The 18,392-nt window shown below is 43.7% G+C and overlaps 1 protein-coding gene across 36 annotated transcripts in view; it reads right to left on the bottom strand.

Moving 5' to 3' along the window:
* Nucleotides 1-18,392, bottom strand: part of madd (MAP-kinase activating death domain) — a 46,686-nt gene that overhangs the window by 16,608 nt on the left and 11,686 nt on the right. For 6 of the 36 annotated variants that reach the window (XM_056377623.1, XM_056377720.1, XM_056377615.1 and 3 more), the window contains exons 4-20: nt 17,503-17,806; nt 16,313-16,444; nt 16,079-16,192; nt 15,786-15,866; nt 13,838-13,894; nt 12,898-13,070; nt 12,571-12,806; nt 12,327-12,483; nt 12,134-12,237; nt 11,843-12,048; nt 11,412-11,665; nt 10,993-11,132; nt 9,715-9,816; nt 4,014-4,122; nt 3,719-3,905; nt 2,917-3,067; nt 2,336-2,539 (exon numbers count right to left, since the gene is read on the bottom strand). In XM_056377623.1, the coding sequence (XP_056233598.1) occupies nt 2,336-2,539; nt 2,917-3,067; nt 3,719-3,905; nt 4,014-4,122; nt 9,715-9,816; nt 10,993-11,132; nt 11,412-11,665; nt 11,843-12,048; nt 12,134-12,237; nt 12,327-12,483; nt 12,571-12,806; nt 12,898-13,070; nt 13,838-13,894; nt 15,786-15,866; nt 16,079-16,192; nt 16,313-16,444; nt 17,503-17,806 (2,711 nt within the window). Of the gene's footprint in view, nt 1-891; nt 943-2,335; nt 2,540-2,916; nt 3,068-3,718; nt 3,906-4,013; nt 4,123-7,446; nt 7,507-9,714; nt 9,817-10,992; nt 11,133-11,411; nt 11,666-11,842; nt 12,049-12,133; nt 12,238-12,326; nt 12,484-12,570; nt 12,807-12,897; nt 13,071-13,837; nt 13,895-15,785; nt 15,867-16,078; nt 16,193-16,312; nt 16,445-17,502; nt 17,807-18,392 lie in introns of all 36 variants that reach the window. The other 30 variants (XM_056377659.1, XM_056377766.1, XM_056377651.1 and 27 more) reach the window with 9 other exon arrangements.

The raw sequence follows: 18,392 nt of genomic DNA, 5'->3' as shown, positions 1-18,392 counted from the left end.
GAGACATTTTCTGTTTCAAGTGTTATTTATCACCTGCCAGTAGATGATCCTGACACTTCCTGGTTTTTCAGTTTGTTTGGTTTTTGTTGTTTTGTTTTTTTTTTCTTGTGACGCTTTACGTTTTGGAAAGCATTTCATAAAACCTTAAAATGCGCCAACGACTGGAATATTGGCCGTAAATACACAATTTATTTACAGCAAGCCACTTGAAACTGGAAAAAATACAGTTAAAAAGAGCAGGACAGGGCAGCAGGTGTTCACTTCTGTTCATCCTGATGCAAATAAAAACAAAGAAACACACTGGAAAATAAAATGACATATTGCTTGAGCTTAAACTAGAACATTAAATTCCCTCTTTTCTATATCAAGGACTCCGTGTTGTGTAAAATTAAATCATGTGATTTCATTACATACTGTATTATAGTGAAGCTGCACGTACTGTAGTCAGAAAGAACTGTAACAAACCGAGACCCTCAAGTCTTGATTAAACACAACATGAAATGTTTGTTTCTCACAGCGCTGTGTGTGGGAGAAGTTCTGCACCAACACAATGCATGTGATGAATCCTGTGTGTGTGTGTGTGTGTGTGTGTGCGTGTGTGTGTGTGTGTGTTGTGTTTAAAAACTAGAAACATCAGATCAGCAGAATATATTCTCATTACCTCGATCATTTGTAGCACATAATAAGTAAAAGCACATTTCTGTTTTTCAGTTATCCACTCTGACATGCTTATGAGGATCATTCATTTTCACTTATTCATGTATAAAGTTTGAAAAGTTTGAAAAGGCGAAGAGAAGGAGTGGGGGTGGAAAAAGGTCAACAGCACCCCAAGATTTCTTTTTTTTTTTTTTTTTTTTTTTTTTTTTTTTTGGTGTGTGAAAAGTGTCTTACTCTGTGGTTTTTCCATAGCTTTTTGCTTATCCTGGTGCTTGCTCCACAATTCTACCCAAGATGCATTGCAAGCAAGGAGAGAAAGACAGAGAGAGAGTCAGAGAGCTGGTTGAAAAGGCATGTATGGTGGATGAGCATTAAAATCAAAACAAAAACAAAATAAGCACTGAGAAATCTGTCATTACTGAATGAAGGTGTTTTGTAATGTTTGCATGTAGCTGCGCTTTAATCTGGACGACATGAATAAAACAAAAGGAAAAGAAAAAGAAGTATTTTGTTGTTAAATTGGATCCAGCTACTAAGGTAACATTACAACACACCCGGCGCTCCCGGCCCAAAGTCCTGGAGAGCCACACAGTGACGTCAGAATGAGCTTCGACTGCATGTGTCTGGCTCTCCAGAGCAAAGGTGAGAGGGAGAGAGAGGTGGCTGATCCGGGGGAAAAAAGAGCATGGGATGGGGGGTGGGGGGGGGGGGTCGAGAGGCCGACTAGCCAGCAGGTGAAATGGAGCGGTTGCTGAAGCGGGGGGGTTGCAAGTCTCACAGCATTCTGTAGAATTGAAGGTGCAACTTCTAACAGGAAGAGAAAGGGGTGCGGGTAGGAGAGGTGTCGGGGTGGCTGACTGAACGTGTCCCCCGTACACAGACCCAGAGTCATTCTCAGAAAATTATGTGATTGTGTAAAGCACTTTCTAAGCCAATTGGATCTTTGGCGACCAATAGAAAACACTTCCTGTAGTGGAATTTGTCTGTTTACTGGGACTGTTTACTGGGGAGTGATGCTTCCACCCTCCATGCTGAGAGCAAAGGAGCTGCCATTTTCTAGAGCACGCCTCGCAGAAAACCTGCAGTAAAGGCACAGACAAGCGCCGATTTGACTGTCAATGCGCATACCTCCGGTTCTCCCTCGTCCACTACTGCAGATTTAGGTGTTGGTAAGACCAAAACAAAGACATGCATTCAAGGTGCGAAGAGGCTGACAACAGAACTCCAGGGAGGCAAACAGGGGGCACAGATGTTGGAGGAAGGGGAGACAAACACACGCAGTCCAGGCTGAAAGACAGGGAAATATTCCAGACACCTTTCAAGGGGCCGCTTCAAATCGACGACGGGAAGATTTTAAACCAATTCTGAATTTAGGTTTTTCATTTTTAGACACAGAAACACAACTTCAGTCTTTTGGAGAAGGTCAGAGGAGGGAATTTTCACAGAGTCGTTGTTGTTGTTGTTGCTGTCACGCCAAAGTGTGTGGAATATTTCAACACCTGTGAGAATCTGTCTGGGACAAGTGAAGGGGGGGGGGGGGGGGGTCTTTCTTGGAGACGGTTGGGAGGAGGGGGTGGGAGACTGGATCAAGGTTGATGAGCTTGTAGGGGGGCGAGGGGGGGGATAGGGGGGGGGTCTCACAGTGCACATGCAACCGGGGCTGGAGTGGTGTACACACCAATCGAGGCAATAAAGTTCTCCTCGTTCAGACTCCGGGTATCAAAATGGCGGGCTCCTTTGCCCGTTGTGTGGTGCGGCAGCTGCAGGTGGGGGATATTCAGGAGGCCCTGAGGTCTGGCGGTCTCCATACGACCAGAAGGACTCTCTTTACTCCCTGGGCTGCCAGCACTGTCTGTGGGGCTTCGCTTGCGTTTTTCTGGGTCTACCAAGTTACCAAGATTAAGGGGCCAGAGACAGAGTTCATCAGAGTTACAGGTACAAAGAAAACGTGAGGAGGTTTAAACTGGGAGAGAGTTCACAGCGTTAGACAAAGGAGGAAAAACAGTGAGGAAATCTAAACTTTACAATTACTGTAAATGTTTTGAGTCTTTCATGCAGCTTTAAGCTTCATATAAACACAATGCAAAGACATGAACACGTGTTAGTAGCAGAGGCTCGCTGCCGTTACGCTTCTCAGCACAAAAAGTCTTAAAGAATAAGATGATGCAATTATAAAAAAATCAACCTCCAAAATAAAAAGAAAATCACACAATCCAGCTTGAGACTGATGCATTCCTGCGCTGAACCCATGTGACGTACCTTTGGTCTGATAGTGCGTGCGCGCTATTTCCAACAAGCTGAAGACACTGGCCATCCCTCCGAGGCCTGCGTTGGTGTACGAGTGCTCCAGACTGGAAACCGTGCACTTCAAGATGTCCAGCATTCCTTTGTACACCTTCCTGCTCACCTCCTGCCGACACGACAACGCAACAGGGGTTATGATTTCAACGAGACGCAGCGTCCCCGCCTCACTTTTATCTTCTTTGTTGCAGGCTTGTATAAGATTACTACTTTCTACTTTTATATGAATTTTTCTATTTTAATCTATATATGTGCCCCCCCCTCAGTGACATCATCATCCTGATGACATGAGACCAATCGATTCCCTTTTTAAATGTATTTTAGATATTAATGTCTGGATGTCTCAAAACTTTTTACAGCTCGACCGGGACGGATCTGAAATTTTAAATATTGACTCTAAAGCCCAGAGAGAGAAATTGGTCACATAATTTAATTCCTTTGGACTCGAACCATCGAGCAAAAACTTTGGGATGATCTTTATTTTCTTTTCTAGAGCTTTTTAAATCTATTTTATTGACTTGATTTGTCCTTTTCTTTCGAGCTCATCAGTCGTCTGTGAAGCTCTTTGAGCTGCACTAACCTGTATGAAAACTGCTGTACAAATAAAGTTTGACTGATTGATACTAATTTTTCAATTTTTCTATATTTTTATTTTATTTTATCAATGTTTGATTTGCCTTTTGATGAACTGAACTTAATGTGCGAGTTCCCCTTACTGTTGCTGACATTGTTAATAATGTGTTTTTCACGCCATTCTCACCACGTCACGTATGATCTCCTGCCGGGCGTCCTCCTCCGACTGGATGGCTCTGTTCAGCTTACTCAGCACGAAGACACGAAGCTGCTCGTTCTCCAGCAGGCGGCGAACCTTCTTCATGTTGAGCCAGCCGACCCCCTGACCGTCCAGAACACTCTGCACCACCTCCTTCAAGAACTGCTGATTCTCACTGAGAACAAGTCCGCAGTTTCAGTTGTACTCACAACACGGGATCCAGGCTACAGTCGTAACCTTTGACCCCGACAAACACAGCATAATAACATGTGTTGTAATATACCTTGTGTTGTTGACTCGACCCTGAGGAGAGGGAGATTCTCTCTTCACCGTCGGACTGTGCTTGATCACCGACGACTTCTGGTCCACAAGCGCTCGCGGTGCTCGTGCGCCTGGAAGGAAAACCATGACGATGAGGTTCCTGAACACAGACCCCAGACCAGGATAACCAAACCATAGCAAAACAAACACTGTCAACTACTGGACACACACAGAGGCACATCAGGAACTGGAGACCAGGACAGGTTGTTTAAAAGCTACATACACACACACACACACACACATACACCTGGAATCTACTGAAGGTTATCTACTGCTGAACACACAGATTACAGGAACTGCTAGAGTCTATTACTGAGGTGAAGGACAAATCAAACTGGGACGTGGTGCACACGCACGCACACACACACGCACGCACGCACGCACGCACACACACACACACACACACACACACACACACACACACGAGTCCAAATGGTGCTCTTGGTGGTGGCATCACACATTAGCAGCACAGAGATGTGAGGTCAGACAGAGGACAGTCTGTACAGCAGCTACATGAGTGAGATCATGCATGAAAGAAAATAAAGAGATGATGGATGGAGAAGACGACGAGCCCCAGCTCAAGGTCACAGGCCGATTCTCTGCCGCTCGGCGTCTGCAGCTGGGGTTGGGTCAATCATTTTATTATAATTTAATAATTAAAGAGGCTCAAAACATTTATGAAAATCTATTTCTTTACTCATTCAATTGACTCATATATATAAATGAAGTATGAGACTTGACCAGACTAATCTATTTGAGTTCAGCATTTAATGACACTGGTCATTACATAAATACTGTAGAGATAACTTAATAATCTCAAAGATGGTCCATATTCCAGCATCTCAGAGACGCTCAATGTTTTTATTAATCACGTGTATTGTGTGTTAACTCACACTAGAAAATATGGTGTCAGTTCTGCAGCGAAGATGTTTTATATCAGAGATATGTCACACCTATAATAATATAATAAATATATTAAATAAATAAAAGCTCACTGCAGTTTATAACTGTTGGAAATCAGCTGACCAACGTTTCAGACGAGCCTGAAATCCAACCGATTTTGTTACTTGCTGATTGTATTTCTAAGGCGTGAGAGGACGGAGGAGGAACGTCCTCCTACGAGACGACAGAACAGCTTTTCTGATCCGAATTTTTTCATTTTCCACTTTCAGGCTGATTTAGTGTCAGTTTTATGTGACAGTGGGGATCTGTTGTTTATTACTGCGGCTGCAGTGTCACTGGGACAAGAAATGAGGTTTGATTCCCAGCACCAACACTTACACAAGCAGAATTTTTCCAGCATGTTTTATCTGGAAAATCAATAAAGCATAGCTGTTATGATCTATTCGAAAAGTGATGTCGCTCCTGTGGAGTCTGTGGCTGGGGGCGTCATCTATTTATTCTGTGGCCCGGCCTGAAGGTCGTGGCTTCATCCCACCTTTTAACTGCTTCTTACAGAGTCTGCAGGAGCCCTGAGGTTTATCGTATCGTCCTGGACCTTAGGATTTGTTGTCCTGAGTAACAACGGAGAGATGGTGATGAAGCCAATCTGAAAAGCTACAACAGCATCGAATAATGGCCACGATGATGTCACAGCGACGTTGACCTTCGATATAAAATGTCAGCACTTAGATATTTGTGTTAATTTGTTGTCATAATAATCTTGAGCAATGGCCAAAAAAGCATGTTCACAGTGACCTTGAACTTTGACCTTTGATCGCAAAAATCACCATCAATTCATCCTCGACTCCAAGCGAAGGTTTCTGCAGAATCAGAGTCGTCTCGAGGCGTCGCGAGAAGGAGACGGACAATTCTGTCTTCTCTTTTTTTAAAGGGAGAAAAACCCTAATGAACTGTTCCAACCTGAGCTTCCATCTCAGCCGGCCGCCCTCATTGATTTTATAATGGGACCGCCACCGTTACACGCTGCAGACGGACGCGCGTCGCTCTGCGGCGGAGGGCCGGGTAACTACTTTTGGTAATGTTCGCACGGTCGTTCGGCGAGATGGGTTTTTGATGTGCAGAGATACACACTGACCCGTTTACGATGCACAAAAGGATCCTTACAACCATTTGGAAGGTTTTCTGCTTCCACAGCTGTGAGACGTTTGGAAAGACATGAAATACATAAAACCCGTTTGCTGAGATACAGGTCGGGTTTTCTGCTTTGTTTGTTATGTCTGTATTCGATTCTCCTTCATTAGTTTTATCATATATTTAGTTCTTGTATTACTGCTCCTGAAACTAAGTGCATTGTATTAATATAGAATATTTAAATCTATTGCCTGACTTGTGTCTCTTCTGCTAACCAAACTAGTTTCCCCTCTGTGGGTTTATGAAGTCGTCTGTGTGTCTAACAGTAAGAAAATAAATGTGCTGCTACCTTGTGGATATGACACCAGAGATAAAACCGAGCATCAAATCCCAGAGTGGGAGAGAAGAGACATGTTTTATGAAAGCGCAATAACAGAGTAAATTGAAACTAGGTAATGTACTTTAATTAAGAACACTATTCAATCTAGTTTCTATTTCTTTCAATAACATATTACTCTGCAGTACTGTTGTAATTATATAAACTACCCAGAGCAGCTCTCCAACAGTGACAGCCCGAGTTCCCCCAACCCCACCTGAAAAACTCCTTTTCAAACAGACATAATGTTGGAGCTCAAACTAATGCAGTATAATCCAACAACCGCAATAAATCCTCCTTCATGAAGGTTCAAATGTTCAGTGTCAGAGAGGCGCTGGTTTGACAGTTCTGCAGGATGTAATCTGTGGTGCTGCCATTATCATCACAACCACAATCTTTCCTGGTAAAAACTTCGCTTATAATAAAATAACGATTTTCATCAGTTTAGATTCAGAATTTGCATAATTTTACTGTAGTCACAGCTCATTGTGCACAGCACAATTAAAGCTTGATTAGGCCCAACCCCATTTGTACTCTGTGGGAGCACACGAGACAAGAAAACAATGGCAAACAATGGATGTGGGTAGATTAGCCGAGTCTATTCTATTCTTCTCCTTCAACTCCGACATCCTCCTCTACGTCTTGTGCTTCATTCGCTTCCCTGCGGTTATTTCTTGTGTAACGTGTTGTTTCACTTTTTCCTGTGATTTCTGATGTGGGATCTAGTTTTACCTTTGAAACTCTGTTTGTGATAAACCTGGTTCATTAATAAAGCGAAACATACTGTGGAGTGAAGCAACAGTTAGTTTGAGGAAAGGGAACAGTCACTATGAATGGCGACTCAATGCTCCGACCGGACCTTCGATGACACACACGGTGACTGGAATGAGGAAAGACAAGAGGTGGGGGAGGGGGGATGCTGGGAGATGTAGTTGACTGGCTTGGAGAAGCATGCAGCTCACTCGATAAAAAGGGCAGAACCCACCTTCTCCGCTCCCCGGGCCGGCCTCAGTAATAATCTCCATTAGAGAATTTAGCCCAAATACTGCACACAAAACCCAGAATTAGTGCCGCGAAAAGGAGGACAGAGAGAGGGACACCGGCCCAGACACAACCAGTCTGAACATCAACCCATAACACACACATGCACACTCAACATGGCGCCGAAACAGAGAAAGAAAAATACAAAAAGTAAAGAAGAAAAAAAAAAAAGGACAGACAGAAAAGACAAAAAATACAATATGTTCTGATGATGGCGTCAGCCCTGACAGTGCACGTAGCAGGAGCTGTGTACAGCTCATACGTTCCTGTAAACACAGGAGCCCGTGAATAATCCAGTTCAGCGATGGGAATGGAAATCTAAAGCGATGACTGGAGGACGTTTCTTTAGGATTTGAGCATGAAATCGTGTTTTGAGCACAAAAAACAAAAAAAAATATAAATCATGATAAAGAGAGAAAATCTGTGAAATTCAAAGTTTCGTCACTGTTTTTGTTAAAAAAAAAAAAAAAAAAATAGTCAGTGACCTTGAAAAAAGAGGGAAACACTCAACAATGGAAGCCACCAAAACAAGCAAGCAGGACCAAACACGTGAGAGTCGGGAGGCAGGTGGGAAATAAACTCTGGACGCCATACATTCAATCATTAATTATGGAAATGCAGTTTAAAAAACAACAAATAAAACAAGGACTGAACATCCTTCTGTGGTACTAAGGATGTGCAGATGCCACACCAATAACTTTTGACTTTATATGTGTGTGCGCATCGTAACGCATCAAAAAGACTCGCACCAGTCACACAGAGAGGAATGGCAAAGGAACAGAGGGGGAGGCATGAAGGACATTAAAAGGTGACTTCTAGCTTAATCCTACGCTGAGAAACAGGGTGAAAGACAGGAACAGGTCACTTCAAGGATAAGGAAACGCCTAGTCAGGGCGGGGGGGCGCTAAAAAACAAAAAACTACCACACCAGACATAACATACCCGGGCTGTCAGGGTCATCTGAACGACAAAGACAAAACACATCATAATCAAAAGGAACAGAACATTTTCTATGGCAGCTATTCCACATGGAGTGGAGCTATTGAGTTACATGACCATGCTCCTCCTGTTTTATCTCTCAGTTAAAGTGAAAATCCAGCCTGAACAGAATTCATATTAGCGTCCCGAAAACTTCATAAATATTCTCAATTTTTTAATAACTCTGTTTCCTAAGTGCGGTTTTACTTCCTGTAACTTCCAGCGGAGCGTGAAAGATTTGTCTGCGTTGTGAATAATTCACCGTCTCTCGCGTCCGAAACAGATGAGACTTTTAAGAAATAGTCGAATATGAGCATCAGCTGCGACCGCAGTTGGATTCATGGCGATATCTGACATCCGAGGCCCGACGCTCATAAACTATAAATCCTGCAGTTCTTTCGGAAAAAGGCCGACACCTGCCTCGCCACATTTATCTGCTTCCAAAAATCCAACGTTTGTACCGATGTTCATATGAACCACTCGAACAAACCTGAGCACGTTCTACTTCGACACCGCGGGCTAATGGCTTTTTTAAAAAAAATGAATTCATCTCTGCAAATGAAGAACAAAACAAATCTGAAGTCTGTTTTCGAGTGGATTTTCCCGTTTAGACTCTTGAGAGAAAAACCTCGACATATCCTCAATATCCTCCTTTAAAATAGTGCCATATCTGACTGGCAGTGCAGAGGGAGGAGAGGAAGTCGGGCCATTTAAAAATAAACAGCTCTACAAACCTGCTTGCTCCATTTCTTCCTCAATATCAAAATCAAAATATTCTTTTATCCCAAAAGACAATACAGAGAAAAGAAATTAAAACAAAAACAAACAAAAAAAGGCAGAGAAGAACAGACACTAAAGTTAATGAATAAAAATAACGTACTGCTCTGTTTAGACCAGTGTACATTAGTTATTTTTAAATATAAACATCTAAAAGTAGTTACGGTTTGTTAATCGTTAGGATTTTATGAGAGTGTATTAAATGAGAGGATTCGAATCATAGTATTCGAGTGATGTGATAAATTAGTACGTTAAAATAACAGAAAGGTGCATGACTGCAAACATGAAGCCAGCGATGAAAAATAAATCAAATATTAAATGAGTGGGTTAGAAAAGTGGGTCAGTGTAACCTGTACGTTCCCTATCACCCCTCGACAGCACACTGAGCAACAAGAAACACCAACTTCATGAAGAGAACGTGAACAGGTGTAAGAGCGGTGAGACTGCGTCGTCCTACCTTTCAGGCTGGGGAAAGGTGTCGACTTCTCCCTCGCCGCCTTGTTGGGGAGGGCGAGGTTGGACAGGCTGAAACTGGTGCCGTGGTTCTTGTAAAGGTTGCCTGTTGGTGGGAGCGAGAACCGTATCATCAGACAACAGGCGTAAAACTTAAAACGATCAAGCAAAACCAAAAGGAATTACAACATAAATTTTGTTCAGCTGGGCAACAGACCAGAACTTTTAAATTACCCAATAATAAATATACAAATGGCCACATCTACAATAAAACTAGAATCACCTCCTCGTGGTCGTATCCCTCCGCCACTCAGACTACATCCCTGTTTATCCAGGGTCGTATAAAGTATTAAACATTTGAGTAATGGCTAAAACCGTGTTTTGTGAGGTCACCACGCCCTTGACCTTTGACCTTTAACCCCCAAGAATCGAATCAGTTCATCCTTAAGTCCTAGTGAATGTTTCTGCCAGATTTCAAGAGGTTCCATGGAGGCGTCTCAGAGATATTGTGTCCACGAGACTGGGACAGATGGACAACCTGAAAACAATGCTCACCTAATGAATTTACTCTCCTTTTAACCTCTGAAGGAAAATATCTGCTAAATACTCAAACATGTTCACCAGCTGGATGTTAGCCGCGTCTGTCTGTCTGTCTGTCTGTCTGCGTCTTAGGAAGCTTTTTCCTGAGAAACAATTACACTATAAGAGCAGTGAGAGTGAACCAAAACAGAAAGCCAAGAATAATGAGCTAAAACCCTCCAGAGAGCTCAGGGGGAAGTCACATGACGGTTCACTGTGGGCTCGTCACTAAGGGTGATCCTTTGTGATCCATTGTTATCCTAAAAATATAGAATAGCCACTTTAAAAAGTACGTAAACATTTAATCTACTCCTCTTGTGTGTTAGCAAGTTGTATGAACGGCCGCTTTACTGTCATCGCAGTCTGTAGTTTTCAGTTCTTCACCTCAGAGAAAATCAAGTAATTCTGTTTCTAGTCTAAAGAGAAAATCAGAAATAATATTCTTCATCAAGGCGACATGTTCAGTCTCATCTGGACAGCTACACTCACTGCACACTCTGGATTTGAAGGCAGTTTTGAATATGTGAGGGGGCAGATTCAAGCTTAAGGTGGCTGTTATGTCCTTAACAATCGAGTCTGTCAAGTGCTTTTTTGGTTTCGGTTCTCCGATTCATCCTCATCCGCACATTTCAGCCCATTCTCCGAGTTATATAACCCAGACTTAGCTGAAAGGAAACCAAAACGAAATTCAAAATGCTCTTACTGGCGAAGGACATGAGTCCTCCGAATCCATCATTGCTGCTGTTGGAGATGGTGGAGTTTGGCGAGCTGTTGCGGGAGTCTCCCTCCCCATCAGACTCTCCCGGGAGCCTCAGGCTACTGGGACGTAACGGACGCTGTACCCTGAAGAAAAACCACCAAACGACATTAGCGTGTGTCACAAACACACACAACAACACACACACATAAAAAGAGAGAAACATAGAGAATGCAAACTACATGGGAAACTCAAGCAGTCACACCATAATCACAGCATCACACCACCACAGATTCAAGACCACCATGAATGGAGAGAGTAATTTGACATGCTCGGTTTTGATAGAGGACATTGCATGGTTGGTCAGAGAGCCCATTTGAATGATGACAGTGCTTTCATTCAAGTGATGAACAAGTTTAACACACTTGTTGCCATTGAGGTTCTGGTTGAATCGAGGGGTGTATGACTCCACTTGCTCCTCTGCATCAGGGTCATCCTCTGAGGGGAAGCCATACTGAGGCTCAAAGTATGGGTTGTCATACTCCTGTTTTTTGTTGGCTGGGTCCACCAGGCCGGCATCAGCTGTGGGCCTGAGGAATGGCTGACTGCCCAGTCCGGGGACCGGGTTCTGTAAAGCAGCACTTGCTGATGCTTCAATTTCAGGTGCTTCCCCAGGCTCCTGAAAAAGGACGAGCGCGCAGATTAACAGGAGTCGTGTAAATTTCTGCTCAATTTGATGCTTAAATATTGTTTGTTCTTTCCTTTAGTTTAATATTTATTAGAAATAGTCTGCATTACTCGTTTATAAATAAATAAATAAATAAATATTAATACTAAGATTGGAAAGATCACACACATTGTTGACACCCTGGATGATTGTACTGGGACTTGAGCTCGCGGTCGTGCTGGAGCTCGAGCGAAGGGGTTGTCCATCGGAGGGCTCGGCGGGTCCTTCCCCACTGGGCGGACCCTCGGAGCCATGACCTTCCCTGAAGTCGTGGAAGTCTTGAAACTCAACCTCGCTAGCGTCTCCCAGCGCAGCGTGGGTCGGAGGGTCCAAGCCTGAGACGTCAAAGTGAAGTATTACCAGGAAGAAAATGGCAGGAATATCGTCAATGTGCGTCTTTGATTCGGAACAAGAACTTACTCGGCGTGTCTCCCTGGATGTCACCTTGGATCATCTCGCTGACGAGGTCTCCGAGGGAGGAGTAGGAAGAGCTGGAGTCGTCGTACGCCTCGCTGTCGCTGCCACTGCAACAAGAGGAATTAATTCATTACCAAGAGCTGCCAAACTGAACACAGATTAAATTATATTGTTATATCTTTTCTTTTTTCTTTACCTGTCTGTGGGGTCAGATTCGTTGCCCTCATCCTCCAAGGGACCGGCCATAGCTTCAACCAGCTGGGAGCTTCCATCATACACTCGGTAAACCACTGGCTGGAGCTGGTGTGCGTACCACTTGGGCTTGTCTCCGATTAAGGAGGGGTCAAACACATCTGAAACAGAGTTTTAATGTTTATAATGCTGCCTTCAACTTCCTCCGTAAAGTATACTGACCGGCAGCCATCTTGAACGGGCCTTACTGTTATGTATCCTCTGAAAGGCGAGGTTGGTGGGATTGAGAGCCCACTCCCCGTAGAACTCCACCGCCTGGGTGTGAGAAAGTTTATCTGCAAAGCCGGAGCGCCGCGGCCGAGAGGCGAGAAAGGACGTCGACTGAAAAGCCACCACTGGCCGGGGGAAGAGGCGCAAGGTGCGAGTGTGCATCTGGAACCCCTGAAGAACATTCGGCGAGTTGAAGAACCGCACCATGGCAACCCTGCAAGAACAAACGATGTGAGATTTCTTCATTTAAAAAGGTTGTACGACTTGAATAAGGGTTCCTAGCTTGACAGTCAATGGAGGCTTGCCTGGTGGCCACATCCACCGAATCTACGTCGTTGCCGTAAATGAGGGGGTTGAACTCCGTGGAGGACGGCGAAGCTTTGTCTCGTCCGGGCGGGAGCAGAGGCATCTCCTGACCTTCCTGGAACTTCTCCAGGTTCAGAATGGGTTGGGTGTTCAAGCTCATGCTGGCCAACGCCTACAACGAGCGACAGTGACACTAGTTATAACCGCGGCAGTGGATCTCAACACAAAGACACAGCGCTGTGATGGACCACTCCCACAATTGGCATCAACATTTTGTTAATAATTTAAATCTCTACACTTAGTGGGACATTATGTAATTGTTTGGCCTCCTTAAAGAGGAAACAAGTAGGACCGAAGTGACTTATTGCTAGAATGGGGACGTAAACATCTGGTTTAAGGGGTGATATTATGGGATGATCCAACTTGCCAGAGTTTTACTGGTTTCACAATCGTACTTTACTCATATTATCACCAGGAGCTGAGGGATCAGTTTGCTGCATGTTGATGCCTGTAGTGGGTGTGTCCTGTTTTTTTTGGAGAGGAAGAGCACAAGGGAAGTAAGTCACTATGCATGGTTTGCTTTGAGGGGACTGCTGCAGACTCGAGTGTCAATGTTTAGCTTAGCATAATGGAACATTTAGTTGCCGGGTCTGGATGAATGTTAACTTTCGTCAAAGTGATTAGCTTCATCGTATCTTGTTTTGGTTACGAGAACACTCACTGATGCCAAGATAGATGCACGCACATTCAGTCATGCGCAAGCCAGAGCTAAGCAGTTTATCAAAAGACTGGTCCGCAACATTCTGTGACGCTGTTATGCATTTTATACTGTAAGTCTTGAGAACAGGAGACAAAGTAGTAGTGACAAGCAAAACAATGTGAGAGAGAAGATATCCGTGCAGGGGCATTACACATTCCACAGGAGGAGAAATGAGTAACCTTATTTTCAGAGGAGAAGATCTGCTTTTGGGTGATCACGGTCAACCTAACCAGACACTAGGAAGGGGATAAGAGAGATGCGAGGAGAATCACATGAAGGCCTGGAATGACAACTTCGTGACTGACACTGGAACAGCACATGACGGGAGGGTCACAATCACGGACCTTTCCCTTTCTTTTCTTTGTCTCCTTTTAACAGTACTTCCCTATTTGTCGTTTTTTTTGTTGGTTTTTTTTTTGCTGACAGCAAATAAGTATATTTTGGTGGCACCCAAAAGTGACTCAAAAGCATCAAACTTCGTGATTGTTTTGCACAATGAAAGGCGTGTTTTGCCCTTTTCCCTAATTTCCATTTTCAACTCGACAATTTACTGAAGAAAGGAGATAAGAAAAGATAAATTTGTGTTTGTTTTGAAAAGGTGATGGACGGCCAGTGAAGTAAGAGAATCTGCACGTCTGAGTGAGAGTGAAGAGACCAGGAGAGAGAGAGAGAGAAAGGAATATGAAGAGGAAATGAAATGAGAAGACGGTGAGAAACACAGATAAAAGCAATAATGTGACCAAAAAAAAACAACAACCAGATTTCACCCAGAGAATCCAGCCAATAAAAGACAATATGAAAACCATCCATGGTGACCAACTGGGACAAACCAGTGGTTACAGTGGAGTGGTGATGACAGATACAAAACAGCAGATCTTTTCAGATATATAGGTAAATACTTGCACAATAAAAGCGCCTGTGGCAAAATAAAAGCCTTAATTGTGACTCTTAATTCATAAATAAATGTCAGGTGAGCTGAAATAATATACAACCAACCAAAGGTAAATAAATCGGTCACTTGTTAGGACCGATTTATTTTTGTTATCCAGTGTTAAATGCAAGTATTTTCAGTGGCTCTCACATCAGCAGCATTCTGCTTTGGCATCACAGTCTTCAGATAATCAGTTCAACCATCCTCCGTGACATTTTCTCCATTCACAGATATCAATATTGCGTACTTGTTTCCAAATATACAACTGCTAAACTGAGGCTTTGCACACTCCTACACACCGGCCTCTCAGTCACACATCCGCACACGGGGAGAGAGCTCGCTAATCACATACGGCTAACGAACCGGCTCTGATTCAAGGCATATTTAAAACTTAATGGGTAGATGAGTACGGTTTTAAATGTTTAAAAAACATGAAGTAAAGTTTGAACGGAACATATAAGGAAAGTTCTGTTCCTATTTGTGAGCCTTACTATGGATGACAAGTGTTTGAAACATTAACTTCTTCTGTTAGTCGTTCAAACAAGAGTCTAAAATAACGTGTAAACTTAATTCATTTCTTAATTATTTCAATTTGCAGAAGTTTCAGGATTAATGTGGAACAACAATTCATTGCAATCTATCAACATCGATGCCTATAAGCAAACCGAATGATCGCACAGTTTCCATATTTGCTAAGATGTGAAGGGATGTTTCCATGAATCAGAACCAGATTCTAGTGTTAAATAATCAGGTAAGAAGGGGGCAAGTTAGTTTCTACCAGTGTTACTAAAGGTTTTGCTTGGATAGCGTCTAGCATCTGATTTTACCTCCAACAGCTAGAGCATGCAAAGAAAACAGGAAACAAGAAAAACATTTGTTGATGTTAGTGCACGACAAATCCAAATTCAAATGCTGCCACACTCATGTACAATACATACAACCGTGTTGAAGAAGGAAACCCCTACTCTTCACACTGCTGAGAGAGAAGTTTTATATCTATAAACAAGAGTGCAACGAGTCACGGGAACAAACATCAGAAGGTCGGCAAGGCAGGAGAACCGGCGCTCCAGAAATGTCTCCGCAAAATGCTAAAATGTGCCGGCGGTTTTTTTTTTTTGGGCCACCTGCTGCCGCAGTGTAGAAGAACGAGGAAACGTTACAGTGATCAAATCCAAGAGGAATCAGACATGCAGTACCTGTTTCAGATGTTTCTTAAGCTCGCCTGCTTCAGGCTCTGGAAGAGGTGGCAGCAGCTCTGCATTGGTGGGTGCTATAACCTGCAGGCAAACAACAGTCCTCTAAGTTTATTTCAGAAATGATTTGAGAATAGAAAGGGTGAAAAAAAAAAAACAACAACTAAACATTTACGCCCAGACGTCCAGACATCTCTCCAATAGTAGATATTATCTGCCAGCTTTACCCGGCCATAATGAAAACAGACACAACAAGATCAGGAGGGAGCAGGAGGACACCGAGTCGATGCACCGACCTTGCTGCTGTCAAGGTCCACAAGCCACAAGTCGTCTGGCATTTTGAAATCAGATTTGTAGAGAAAGAAACTGGCTGGAACACCTATGATGTAGGGAGTGGGGGCGAGAAGGAGCTGCGGGGAGGAGAGGAACAAATACCCATCAGTCACCATTTGATGGACAGCAGCTGCAATTACACCCGAAGAAACCTTCCACGTACTTGAAATATATCTATAATAAATGATGGATTTTACCTGCTCAGCCGAGGCCATGCATGTTGGCAGTAAAGGGATGACGGGGAACATGTACTCCAGAGGGTAGATCATGGCCACGAACGCCATGACGCTCATGGACAAGGCGTTGTAATCTCTGGACTGAAGAATGACCTGAGGGGAAAAACAAACAAAACATCACACTTTTATCTTTCTGTGTATTTCAATACAAACAGTCGTGTTATGTTACACTGTCATATTTAAAAAGACACTGTGACCTCGTTGACTTATTATTATAGATGTGATCTGCACATATTTCCTCTTTTTTCTCTTATTTTCAAGGTATGAAGAGACATTTCATAGCAGATTAGCTTTTATGATAAATTAATTTGTCAGCAGCACAGAAAGCTTGAAAGGAAGTGACTGTGAAAGCTTCCAGGCAGCACTTAGTTCAGCCCGACTGAAATTAATGATGTGTTGAATTCATCTTCAAAAAAAATAAATAAATAAAAAACCTAAAACTAAGTGGATGAATACAAGATGGCAGCGTCTCGTACAGGTCGACTGCACATCGATGCACCTTTCTGACACTGTACGCTGCGGCACGACACAGACGACTGGATATAAAATGTTTGGGTGGGAGGATTTCGTTATCCAACACTGTAGACCTTCAGCAGCGAGTCTGAAGCCGGGAAGCTTAGGTTTGATTTGAGGCTGTTGCCGATCGGCCTTTCGTATCAGTGTCACTGTAAAACAAGAGCAACGACAGAACACTACACCAGCGCCAGCCAAACACGGGCTCCCGTTACATCCCTGCTGAAGCTTCTGGTGTTAGAAATGGGATAGACAGAGATGAAGTGTCTCTCCTTTCATACGGTGTACTATTTTTACCCATCATCCTTTGTTCAGTGCAGTCAAATGGCTTGAATGAGCCTGCTTCTAACAGGAAATGCCTGATGACGGTCACATCTTTAAGAAGGGCCTTTGTCCAGGCAGGGACACACACAGCTGCACCCCAGAGGAAACCACTGGCCAATCACAACGTACTAAATATAGCTCAGTGGGCCCTTTCTCCTTGAAACAATCAGTCTAGTCTTCATTAAAATCCCAAAGGTGGTTTGGTTGCAGCTTGAAGCCAAGCGCACGTCTCATGTTCCTTCTCTGTAAAGATCAGCAGAGAAAACAAAGAGCTACGATTGATTAGAGAGTTTGCGTCCTGAGCCGTCCTTTACCTTGTGCTCCAGCAGGACGCAGCTGAGGACCTGCAGACAGGCGTCCACGCCCAGCAGCTCCAGGGGCAGGTGCAGGGGGAAGTCGACCATGGAGAAGCGGGAGTTGTCAGGCAGCGCGAAGGTGAGTGACCGTTTGAGTTCGTGGGGCAACACTTCCACATCCACGCGTCTCTGACCGGCCAGTGGTACGGGTGAGCGCAGCAGCCGGTACACCCAGGATTCAATCTCACGCAGGTCGGCCAGCAGCTGGCTGCCTTTCTCCTCCACCGACAGCGCCCCGGTGAACACGCGCCACATGGTGTCCCTGCGCAGGAAGAAAAAACAAAGTATATATGCAGAACTCTGTGTATACGTCGGTGTAACGCCCCTTTAAGTTTCCTAACCCCAATGTGATGCAACAACCCACCACCAACAGATATTAATGTCTCAACAAAGAAAATAAGAGATAAAAATCTGTCCGTGTCTCGCATTTTGAAGGACAGGTCAGTCCCTACCTGTGATAACAGGGTCCTAACCCCCTGTCTACAGCACACGAGACGTCACATGTCCAAGGAGCTCGTTTTGTGTGACTAACATATTCAAACTGTAAGTTAAAAGTGAAAAGAAAATGTTTAAATCTGATCATCTATAATCAGAAAGTGTCTGACAAAGTTAGATGAAGTTAAAGACAGAAAAAAAGAGCAACTACAGAAATAAATAAAACACTGCACATTATGTAACAGCAGGATTACGCAGCGACTCCTAGCTATAGGACAAAATGTGGCTAATTTCTCGCTGACATGTAAAACATGATGAGCTTCACTAAGACGTGTGTTGGTGTCATTCAACTGTGATTTTCGGGTTGAAAAAAAGACGTCACTTGCTGGTTTGATCGCTGAGCAAACACCCAG

The sequence above is a fragment of the Seriola aureovittata genome, chromosome 1 (assembly GCF_021018895.1).
Source record: "Seriola aureovittata isolate HTS-2021-v1 ecotype China chromosome 1, ASM2101889v1, whole genome shotgun sequence".
Classification (NCBI taxonomy): domain Eukaryota; kingdom Metazoa; phylum Chordata; class Actinopteri; order Carangiformes; family Carangidae; genus Seriola; species Seriola aureovittata.
The sequence above is the reverse complement of the archived record's forward strand: the minus strand, read 5'-3'. Positions and strand labels throughout refer to the sequence as shown.